A 12,666-nucleotide genomic window follows, 5' to 3' on the forward strand; every position below is an offset into this window, starting at 1 on the left:
TATATATATATAATTTTTTTTTTTTTTAAGATTCACTCATGTTTTTAATTAAGTTTTATCTAAATTTGAAATTTGGAACTCCATATAAGACTGATACATCTTCAGATAAATTTATGTTTTTAATGATAATGACTTAAAGGTTTATACTTTATGGCTATGTTCGGACTGCAGCCTGAAGTGACCCAAATCCAAATTTTTGTGCCCACTTGTATATGATCTTTTCATGGCTGTCTGAACAACATGGATCCGAGTTTTCCAATGCGACCCAGGCCTCTTGGCTATGTGGTCCTGAATCTCATACGAGTCTGATCATCTCAAATGCGACCTGTGTCTGAACGGCCAGGTCGCAATTATCCGACCTGAACGTCATTAATATTCAACAAAGATCATTATTCTGCATCTTGCTATGCAGAAGCGGGAAGAAAACAGCAACCATGGCTGGCGACGATGCATGTGTATTTTTATTTTTTTAACCATCTTGAAAAGATTGAATTTTTAAGGTTTGGAAAGATTGCTAGATGAGCTCCAGCACAAAATCCATGTTTACTTCCATAAACATAGAGCACACTTGCTTGTGACATCATCGCATCCTGTACTGCACATGCAGGACACTTAAGCTGTATGAATGTAGTTCAAACAAGGATTGCATACAAGTCAAATATATTTAGAGATGTGAATTGTGAAAAACTAATCAGATTTCATGAAAATATCAGAATTGAGCTTTAAGGCCTGCAGTGTGAATGTAGCCTATGTTAAATTTCTGCACCGATTTAATTTAAGAGATAAAAATGTAAAAAAAAAAAAAAAGGTTTGACCAAATAAGTTCATAAAATGTTTTGGGTGTTTTTTTCCCCTTAATTTCTACAACACTCTGCTTTGTTTTTTATAGCCATTTGAAAAAACACATTGTTTTCCAAAGTAAAACCAAAAACTTTAATAGTATTATATAACCATTTCATTTGATGCACAAACTCCAACTAGGTGTGGAGTGTAAATACAGTATTTACATTTTATGTAGAATTCTTTCTAGAAATTTATATAATAAAATTTTAATAATATAATATTATTATGATGATGCTAACACATCCACATTAATGGGACCAAATAAATCTTATGAAACCAGCTGCCCTCACCTGGCTGAGATTTGATCTTAGCTTAAATTCCGTTGTAAAGGCTTCTGAGGCACATTCAAGATGTATAATTCTCCCAGAATCTTTCTCAGTGAAACACTATTTTGAAGCTGTGAGTCACGTAAAAGTGTTTTGTAAAGCTGTCAGGTCATGTTATCTTTAAATTTGCTTGACACGTGACCAAAGAATGGATTTTTTCATATTTTTTAAAAATTATTGTGCAATGTATCTATGCAATTGCTGGTATAATAAAAAAGGAAGTTGAAGCAAAACGAAACCAAGAGCTACTCGGATAAAATTGGCTCTCAGAAGGAAAGGAGATTTTCATCTTCTGCCGAGGACGAGTTCTGTAGAAGTGCAAGCCTTAAAAAGCATTAAGTCAGCTTAAAGCCCACATCAGTGTTTTCTCAGAGTACCAGGAGCTGACACATCCCTGCATCAGCTGTTCAGAGAAGGCTGCATGGATCAGGCTTTCATGTACAAGTATCAGCGGCTCTACATCAGATCAGAAGTCTGTTTTGTCCTCTCTATGTCCATATACAGACCTACTTAATGTATTAGAACATTACTGAAAAGCTCTTTTTTTTTTTCAGTAATTCAACTCACTGAAACTTTAAACCCAGAAAAGGCTAATATGTTTATTTCAATCTAGAGAGACTCACACAGAAAAAAGCTAAAAATGTTGTTTAAATTCAATTAATTTATACAGGCAACACACAGATTGGTAAAAGTTTTTCTCTAAGGAAAACCAGCTGATTGCATCGACTCAATGACTCTGCAATCCCTCACACCAATTATGCATGTAGCAACAGTGGAGAGGAAAACTCCCTTCTTTACAGGAAGAAACCTCCACAAGCTGTTTCCAGAACAATTTCCTAATAGTTTAGACAGAGCCATTGAACTGAGCATATTCTTCAACAGGTGAAGTTGAGAAACAAGCTCAGCTTTCTTCTCTCTTGCTCACAGTCAAACTATTCGTTTTGACACTGTAAACCTCCAACTTTCAGCTCAAGACGGACTCCTGTGATGTGCAGAAATGCTCCGATGAGTCATTGGGTGCATCAGAGATGGACACAAAGCTGAGTACAGAGAGTCGGTGAACCGCTTTGTCACACTGTGTGGAAACAATCATCTGATCCTTAATGTCACAAAAACAAGAGAGATGATTGTAGATTTCAGAGGAAACAGGAACAGGTCAAATCCTATTAACAACCTTTTTAAAGGAAGTGGAGGTAGTGAAGGAGTATAAATACTGTACATTGGTGTTCACCTGAACAACAGACTGGGCTGGAGATGCAGCTGGGAAGCCGTCGACGAGAAGGAACAGAGCAGACTGGATGTTTATGAAGCTGAGGTCCTTCAACGTTCACTTTGAGAATTCTTCATTAAGTGAATTAAACATTGAAAACACCTTAATGTTTAAACCAGCATCCAGAGGTGCTCTGTAGCTTTGAGTAGGGAGAATGCCAGCAGATTTCCCTGTTAGTGATGTCTTTCTCATGGGATAAAGTTGAACAGTTGAGATTGCAGTCATTAATGTGAGATGAGGAAGATATATTCCCATCTTCACCACTGCTTCATATTTGTTTGTTGTCCTGAGCTGTTTAGACTCAATATAATGACTGTAAGTTTTTGTTTAGTAATGTGCGGTATTACATTTCTCTCTGCTAATCTGCTGCTTTGTAACTAAAGCTGCAGCTCACACAATATTGGTCACTAGCTTTGTTATATCAGCCATGACTAAAGAGGCCACTCCAGTACCCATTTACATGCTCACACACACACGTCTTTGGTTTTTGTGTGTTAGGAGCGACATTGACAGCTGGTGGGGATCATGTGAGAAACATGACCACTCTGCATTATACTCTAGCTCCGGCAAAGTGCTGCTTATGCCGGAGCTAGAAAAAACTGTTTTTTATTGAAAGTGTCAGTATATTAGTGAAGGCTACATTCGTTTCTGAAAGGTGCAATAAGAACAGGAGCGCTTTTCTCCTTTTTAAGACATTTGAGAGAGCCGGAGTTTTGAGGGAAAGTTTCTTGCTGTGTTCGCCAGTCTGGTAGCTCTAGTGTAGTGTTAGATGATTTTCAGGGGGGATTATTTTGGTCTGTTCCACCGCTGTGAGCAGAGAGACAGACAATATCCACCACTGGTCTATACCGGCACACACACACACTCAGTAATACTGCCTCCCTTTCTCACAGACAAATGCACAAACTCAGCACGCCAGCTAGCAGGTGGCGAACTATCACTGAAAGCCACATCTCTCATTTTTCCTCTGCCCCTTTTCTTCCTCTCCTCATTTCGTCTCTTTTTTCTCCACCCCTCTCCTCCCATCTCTCCCCACTGTGCTGACACGCACCTTCTGGCACTTGGATTTTCACTTATCCTCCCTAGTAGTAATAGATTTTAGACTGTAATATTCAGTGAGTCTCCAGGCACCCTGTTGTTAAAAGACACCTGCAGAGAAACAGATAAATAAAAGCATCAAGAAGATGGCAGTGCATTGAGCCTGTCAGCAAGGAGGAGGATAATAGTTTAGCTCCTCAACTTTGTCATTATTAGTTCCGTGTTCTCTATTGATCTTTTTTTTTATTATTAATTATTCATTTTGGGATTGTAACAAAGAGAGATGCGTACACTAAACTTTTAATTTGAGTATTTGATTTGCCAGCTGCTCCTTTTGTCCCAAACCCTCTTTGTCTCGTTATTCTTCTTCTCTCCCTGCTTCAGCTAATGTTTTAAACCTAAATTACAATGTTACAGTAAAGACGCTTAGTCAGAAGAACTTCCTCCACCTCTGTTAAGTCAATCCTATTGGGAATCTCAAAACACTCCCTCTCCAGAAGCACCACAATGGCTTTTCAAGCATATTTTCTAACAAAAAAGGGGGATATCATTTAGCCATTAGTCATTTTAGTGGAAATCCTTACAGTAGAACAAAATGATGCGTCAACCAGAATCATGTTACTGCTTCTGTGTCCGTGCATGTGTCACTAAGGCGGCAGCGGTTATAGAATCCATCCGCTATTGTGCGACCTAACAGAGGGAAGCATTCATAATGAAGCTGTGAAAGGAGGAGCGGGTGACAGGGTGGTGTTAGTAACCATAAGTGAGAGCGAGAAAAACAGGAGAAATGTCAACGATAGCGAGACAGAGGGCAGGCGCTGAGCAGCTGCTTGGACGTCCAGTCATGTGCATGCAACACGTGCAGGTGTGCTGGACTACATGCTGATACAGACTGCACGCACCAGCTGGTGCCCAACAGGTATGCTTAGAGCAGCTTGGTCACTTCTCTGTAGTTACCCACATGACAGGAAAACATTTCCACTTTTTAACAAATATTGTTTTTTGTGTTTTTTATAGTTGTATACAGTAGATTAATAGAAAATATATTTTTTAAATGACCTCTGCAGATTGAGAACATGTTGCTTCTGCTGTAATCATCATAGGTTGAGATATAATGTTTGGAATATTTGTTGATAATATTTAAATCCTCGGATAAATGAAAGACATCAGTTAGAAGATGTATTTAAACATTAAAATGTAAGAATTATTATGGAAGTGTTGCTATGGTAGATATGTAATATGGTAATAATAATGGTAAATATATGTATGCGCTTTTTCACCTTGAAACGCCACAAACTTGAAGTCAGTAGGTCATGACATCCCCTAAGTCTGCATTTATAGCACAAAATTATACATACCCTCCAGTTTCGCACACATAGAGACTAAATCTACTTTTCTCCCTTCACATTGGGTGGACACAAACATGATCAAATCTATTTTCAGTAAATCGGTGGGATTTAGGTCTAGACTTGTCCTTATCCAGCTGACATATGACTATGCTGTGATCTAAACCATTGCATGGCAGCATGTTCAATGTTCCACTGGTGGGTGAACCTCCACTGCAGTTTCAAGACCTTTGCAGCATCTAAGATTAAATCAGATTCCTGTGTTGTCATACATGCACAGAGCACACAGCACTCGATGCAGGTGGGCTCCACAAACTCTGCCAGGTAAGATGAAGACGGTGTCAAAAAAGAAGTTGATGAGCGAAAGGGATCTTATATCATTATACAGTCTGAAAGCCCACCTAGAAATACACACAAAGAATGTCAGTTCCTTACCATCTCTTCTGCCTCTATTGAATAGAAAATGAGTTAAGGTGATGTGCAGCATTAGTTTTGTGTATGGAGGCCAAATGTTCAACCAATAGACCAGAGGTCACGGATTAACAGACCAGGGTCCGGATATGGATCCACCTGCTGGCTAATACGGACCGAACCTGTTTAAAACATTTAGAAATTACTGCATGATGTCTGATGATAGTGTCTAACACCACTTGCGCCACTTCTCCTGTTAACATGGTAAAACTCCAGGACCATACACATGATACAAATCAGCCAATGAGCTGCTGTCAGTCTGGGCTGCTGCTGCTGCCACTTTTAGACACAACAGGCAAACCTGTTGCAAGCCGGGTGATTGGAAAGAAGGAGAAGACAATTAGAAAGAGAGCAGAGAGAGTGTGGACTGCTAGAAGAACTGCGCCCAACTGGTGACAAAAAAGTGAAATGGCATGCTCAAAGATGACATTACATTTTGAGTATGTTTGCCTCAACCTGCTGCTGTGAAGCAGGATTCTCCACCATGACCATTATCAAAGATAAATATCGAATGAGCACCTTGATATGTGCTTTGGAATGGCTTTGTTGCCATCCAAACAAAGGTTTAAAGCCTTACAGAGCAGCCTAAAGCCCACTGCTCTCATTAAGCCATACAAAAAAAGTTAATAGTAATAATATAATACAAAAATAGTTTAAAAAATATGTGAATCAGGAAATTGTCTGTATACCAAACTGAACAATTGTTGTTCTCTCCTTCAAAAAACACTTTAGATTTTGAAATGGAAAAATTTTCTATTTTTATTTTTTTAAAATGTTTTTATTAAAAAAGTCAATATATAACATGGATGCATAAGCACCTCGTTTTATTTAAATGTTGTTTAAAGTAACGGATTATAATTAAAAATGTCTCCGGACCTTTACTGGTTTTTCATTTTCTTTATTCAGTAATTGGTTACCCCTGCTACAGGGCTTATAGCAGACTTCTTAGGGCTTTATTTCAATAATGACTTAGATTGTTTCACTTTATCAAGGCTAGATTTGTAGTTGTTATTTCCATTAACTCCCATGTTTGAGTGGAGGATCTTTGTGGTACATCCAGGGTTACTTTGGACCTTAAAGGTATTGTGGAGAATTTTTGTGAATTTTTCCACCTTTAAAAAAAAAAAATGCACCTGCACAACCATGTACCCGCTCCCGAAAGGGAACCACATGCACAAGCCCATTTCTCCTCCTGCAAGCTCTGTTTAAAAGTTGCTGTTCTCATAGCTCACTTTGTCTGAATGTCCGCTCTAACCCCTAAATCCCTCAATCGCTATATAGAGCGGGGACTATATAGTAGACTTTATATTGAACTCACTTAACTGACTTTTCAGACAGATGATCACTACTTTTTGTCTTCATTTTTGTCACGTAACTCCTCCTCCATTGCACGGTGCCTGCACCATCTTTATTATTAGTCCTTGCTGTCGGGTAGCAACAGCCTATGGTGACAGCGGGCCACTGTGACAACAAATCCCATAATGATTTACAAGGAGAGCCTTTCTTTTCTTCTCATAAACTTCATAGATACTTTCTCTGACGACCATCAGCCATTTTCAAAGAACCGCGGTGAGAAAGGTGGGCTTCAATGACTGTCTGAAACCGTAGCTCAGATACACGCCTGAAAGTGCTCATGTGCAGAAAAAGATAGCTAACGGGTCAAGCATGTAGGACGGCCTTAGGTAAACATATCACCAGAATAATTAACAAATAGGAGGACCACTTATTTAGATGATCCACCCGGAAATGAAGACCCTCCTCTATACCTTTAATGATGATGATCAGTCCCATTTCCAATCCTCTAGAACTTTTATTTTATTTTTTCTGCATTTATTTTTGGTGGTCTTACAAATAAAATAATCTATCCATTAAAGTTAAAAATCAAGAAAAGTAACAAAGAAATTGAGTTAAAAATGTTTCAGAGATTAGATGAGTCGATACACACCTACTGTAGGGTGATATCAGCCAAACCTCCTAGAATCCACTTTAAAGGAACCTAAAGGCTATTCTAGATATTTGGATCAATTTCTCAATACTGCTATGCATAATTTCCCATATTGAAAGGCCATTTTACCAACTGTCATGCAGGAGATATCCAGGAGGGACCTTAAGGTAATCCACTTTGATTTCCACTCTGCCCAAATATGCTATGTGTCGATGTTCTCATTCAATTTGTTTAATGCTCAAACTAAAATGATTGCAGCCTGTGCAGCATTTTGTATGTATTTAGCCTTTGCTTTTACTTCAGGTTCCCACTTTAATACCAACATATTTAATAAGGAGAAATGTAGGTTTAAAACCTCAGACTTCAGACCAAACAGTGACAGAGAGTCCATGATCTCCTTAACGTGAGATAAACAATGCAAAATAACTTTTGTCATCATTCTCCATGCTTCCTTCACTGCATCGACATCCACCCTCTCATCTCCCTTTATTCAATAGACAGCACTCTGCTGTAATCAGATCAGTGTAAAACTGCATTAACTGCTTACACAGATGTAATTGAAATGCACTCATTTGCATAAGCAAATGGCTGCTTTTATGATTGCCTTCATTTAGGAAATATTGAGAGAAGCACTTCATCAAAAAAAAGATTCAGTTTGTTGTCATTGTTTTTAAAAAGAGTTTTAGAGGAAGCAGATGTCAGAGTTGGGAGTACAGTAGTATATTATCGTTGAATGCTAATATAAAATGGTATCAAGTAGATGTATCTCTAAATGTAAATACTGATTAAAAGCAATTATCTAGGTTTTCATTTTCTTTTGATTAGGAAATATTAATAGGTTTTATATAAATCCTGGCGTTCATCACCCTCCTGTTACTGTTGGTGACGCTGCAACAGCTTAAAACGCACGCATCTTAAAATCACCTGAAGTCTTTTTAAGGGTTTTTCTGTTTACTTTTATTTCTGTAACTTTATTCTAATTGATACATTCCTTAAAAAGTGACACAAAAAAAAAAAAGATTTATTTGAAGATGTTACTCAAAACCCAAAGCATTGATTAAACCAGGACAAATGTATGTTTGTATAAAAAAAAGTCATTTACTCCACCTTATCGAAACTAGTCTCAGCAAAGTAAAACAGTTCAGTAGCCTAGATGGAAGAGCCATTGCCTTGAACTTGAAGACAGTTATTGAGGCTCAGCTTTCTCAAAGCAGTTCATTGAAAATGGCCGAGTTTTTTCGGAGAAAAGAAAGGCTTCAGAAGAGGCCGATATATCCCGGAATTATTATTGGATTTGCTACTAATATCAAAAAACGCGCAGGCACCGTGCAGTGGGGGAGGAGTTACGTGACCAACGGGAAGTTAAAAGTCATCTGCCTGAACAGTCAGTTAAATTAGTTCACTATAAAGTCCCTGCTCTATATAGTGATTGAGGGATTTAGGGGGTAGGACGGACGTTCGGACACAGTTAGCTTTTATGAGCTATGAGAACAGCAACTTTTAGCTTGTAGGAGGAGAAATGGGTTTGTGCACGCTCTGGAACGCATTTAATATGCATTCCCTCTTGTTGTGAATGTGCACATTTTTTTTTTTTAAGTTTAGTGGTCGGGTCTTTCTCAAAAGTTTGTGAAAAATCCTCCAAAATAGCTTTAAATATCATGTACTATTCTCTTTCCTATTTTTAAATGTAAGAACAAATCTTCTTTGTTTAGCCACATTTGTATCCCTAGTAAACATTAAAGACACATAGTTAAACTGAAAACAAATTATATGAAATAAATGTTTTTGCTTTATGGATTTTTATAGGTATTTTAGGGGTTATGGATGTGTGTTGCCATATTTATACAAAATAAATAGTTGTAGGTTTGTTTCTATGTTTCTATAAAGGTACATAAATGAAATGCTTGTATTTACTACCTTTTTCTGCATGCAGTAATTAACATTTATTTTCTTGGCTTTTGCATATCAACCAGTAATGCCGGTGATTGTTCTGTATCTTTTAAACACACTCAATTAGACTATCTTCCTCGTCATTTCGTGAGTTTATCTTTCTGCTCTAGTTATAGTTTTCCATCATTTCCTGTCACCTCCTTTTATTGATGAGCATCTTCAGGTTTTGCATCAGTACATTTCGAAATGGAGGTACTGTTCAATGTATAAAAGCAGCCTGCTGATTTCACCTTAAAACACTTTTAAAAACATGACTTACAGAGACTCTTGGCTGTGAGTGGCATTGATCTGTGTGGACAAGTCGCTGTGAGATGAGGACTGTGGCTGTACGATGATGTGTTAGCGCATAGCAGAGGGGTATTGCTCAGGATGTTGAAATTCAGTTATCTAACATGAGTTGACCCCAGTATTTACCAAATGATCAGAGTGACTGAGGCGGTGTTACTCTTATTAGTTTTAGCTTATCTCCCATTCAGTTTGGTTGCAGTCAGGTTCATTTCTGAAGCGGCTAAAGGAGTCTGTAGCTCTGAAGAGGAGAGCAATCAGCAACAATCCCCATCAAAAAGAAGCAAATTATAATAAGTGCATGGGACGGCTCTAAATATGCATACAATTGATTTAAAAGAGGTTATATTATGTATATGTTTGTCTCCACAGGTACATAAAGTTAATGGAGTCAAAGGAGCAACTTCAGGAACACCCGACTCTGCGCTCCATGTCGGCTCCTACAGTCTGGACAGAGAACTGCTGAAGAAACTGGGGATGGGCTTTGCACTAGCAGCCGCCATCTTGGCCTTTATTGTAGAGAAGCTGTTTTGAACAAACTGAATCAAGAAATAATTCGGAAAACGACAGCTTTGAAGTTTTCACAGAAGATGTTTTATTCAAGCAGGTTTGCTTCAGTTTTTTTTTTTTTTATTAGAAACGGTGACATCAAGGCTTTTTGTCTTTGTTCGCAATCTACCACATCTGGATGTTTTTAGTGCTCTGTTGCAACTTTTTACAGATAAACCAAGAACTGGAAAAGATGTTACTCATACTCCAGAGTATTTATTTTCAACAAACAAGACGCAATATATTTTTAAGCTATTGGATAAATTCATTCACTTTTTTTTTTTTTTTTTAAACGTATTGTGGTTAAGATGGATGTTTATTTCCTCCAGTAAAAAAATAATAAATTACCTGTTCAAATCAAACAGTGTGAAATGCCTTGAATGTTAGAATTTCCTCTAAGTCTATAAGGCACATGAAGTGATTTGTTTTTTCATTCTGACCTTCTTTGCTTCCTACATGAGGAACAATTTCATTTGTTCTCTCTTATCTTTAGATGTTTTTCTTTGAGATTTATTGGCTTCCTCAGTACAGTTCCATTTCCTGCATAAACGAGTCCCTTTTCTACCCACTACCATTATGATCCTTCTTTAAAACTCAGATCATTATTATTACGGATAATTCATTGTACTGTCAGGATTTTAATTGTCTAATTAGTGAATACTCATAAAGCAGCTACTTTCTCTGTGTGTGGAGAACCTCTCTAATGTCTTGCAAAATTATTCATACACCTAAACCTGCAGCGTATATTTGCAGTGTCACAGTGACAAACCTCTGGCTGTGTTCATTTAAATTTATATGATGACGCAACAAAAAGTAGGTTATAACTGTGAAGTGTAAGAAAAAAGAATACATTATTTTCTTTTATTTTAGACAATAATATTTAGGCGTTTTTTTGTTTTTGTTTTTTTGTTGATGCTTTATTGAACCAGTTTTAGCTGTGGATAAATCTCTATATCCTTTTAAGGTATGTCTCTTCTGGCTGTGCGTACCAAGAGACCGCCATTTTGGCCGACTTACCTTTTGCAGAAATGCTCAACCCTTGATTGGACGGAAAACCCAGTTTTGAATTTAGTTGGACGATAAGCATTGATATTCTTACAGTTAACTGTGCTTTGAGCCAAAATATTCCTTCATGCCTCTGGATGCATTTTTTGTTTGTTTGTTTTTTTTACCTCCTACAGTTTAAAGTCTTTAAAATCCTTTCTCAGGTTTTGTTTTCAAAGCAATTAAAGTAGTTTCATTTTCCAGAAAAAACACAGCATCATACTGCCACCACAGTGCCTTAGCATCAGGATAGTTTGCTCTGGATGATTTGTGCTCTTAGTTTTCCTTCACATGTAGAATTATCCTTAAAAAAAAAAAATGTGACAAAGAACGCAAATGCGCCCCGCGCTTTATAACTTGTTGTTAAAAAGTTTGAAAAACAAGTGTCATTTTCCTTCCACTTCCCAGTTATGAACTAGTTTGTGTTTTCTATCTCATAAAATCCTTATAAAATTGCCTGAAGTTCCTATTTTGAAAGTGAAAAAGTTCAAGAGGTACAAATGCTTTTGAAAGCCGTGTAGCATGTATTATTAATTGCCGTATTTTGTTTTCATTGTAACATCCAGAATCCTCTAATAAAGGCCAGAATCAGTTTATTCTGAGTAAAACCGCCAAAGTTTTTGACTGATTCACTGACTCGCTAAATTATTGATTGTCTTGTTGCTGTCATAAATCAAGTCTGCTTGTGGTGCTGTCTGCTGTCTGTTCTGAGATACAAATATCCACACACATGCTGCGGGATCTCATCAGTTAATAATGTATGCCCCAATTTCGGTTGTTGCACGGAGCGTTTAGTCTCTATGCTTATTTCTGTGAGTGTACACAAACGTCTGTCCTCGTTATATACAGTATCTAAGCACCTGAGATGTACAGATGAACTTGTCCATCCCTGCACAGTGTAATCTATTGGTTCTTTTGATAATTTAGCTAAAAATATGAGAGTATTTTGACATGACACACTAGTCTCTGGCAATACTCTTTTTAATGTTTGTAGTTTTAATGCACTTGGTTTTCTGCAGTCAGTAAATCAAGCAAACCATGCATTCAATAAAGAGATGCATGCATGTTTGCTGGCTGGTTCTACATGGCTGATGTCTGTTTTTTTCTCTCCTACACAAACACCTTCACTCACATCACAGTAAAGCTTTGGGTTTTATGGGAAAATGATGCACAATGAGCAAAGTTTCACACCAGCATGGGCGCCCAATCAAACGTTGCATGTTGTACAGGAAGACACGGTGCTTGTTGTGTTTGATCAATTGATTTTTTTTTGTAGCTGTGAGGCTCGTTACATCCATCCGGCAGCGCCGTACATTTTTACACAGCTTTCCATACAACTCCTTTGATGCTTTCTTAGCACATTTTTTCCCCTGCCTCTATGTGTCATTTATACTGTATTATTCTCTAGTGAAATATGAATGCAAAAGCACTCCTTATATTTAGGAGAACATTGCTTACTTTGAAATATTGAGGCAGGAAAAGACAAGAGGAGATCATTACTCAATTTGTATCATCCACTTGAGCTGCTGCTAATAAAAGCACCAGTTCTGGATTCTCGTCTTGTTGGCAGCTGTTGTCAATTTGTCACCCGTGAAGTGG

The 12,666-nt window shown here is 37.6% G+C and overlaps 1 protein-coding gene across 1 annotated transcript in view; it reads left to right on the forward strand.

Annotated features, from left to right (window-relative positions):
* cdkal1 (CDK5 regulatory subunit associated protein 1-like 1) overlaps positions 1–12,120 on the forward strand; it is a 256,495-nt gene extending 244,375 nt beyond the window's left edge. The window contains exon 15 of the mRNA XM_015383909.1: positions 9,847–12,120. Coding sequence (XP_015239395.1) covers positions 9,847–10,008 — 162 coding nt within the window. The 3' untranslated portion in view covers positions 10,009–12,120. The remainder of the gene's footprint in view (positions 1–9,846) is intronic.
* The last annotated feature ends 546 nt before the right edge of the window (positions 12,121–12,666 follow it).

The sequence above is a fragment of the Cyprinodon variegatus genome, unplaced genomic scaffold, assembly GCF_000732505.1.
Source record: "Cyprinodon variegatus isolate N-32 unplaced genomic scaffold, C_variegatus-1.0 Scaffold297, whole genome shotgun sequence".
Classification (NCBI taxonomy): Eukaryota; Metazoa; Chordata; class Actinopteri; order Cyprinodontiformes; family Cyprinodontidae; genus Cyprinodon; species Cyprinodon variegatus.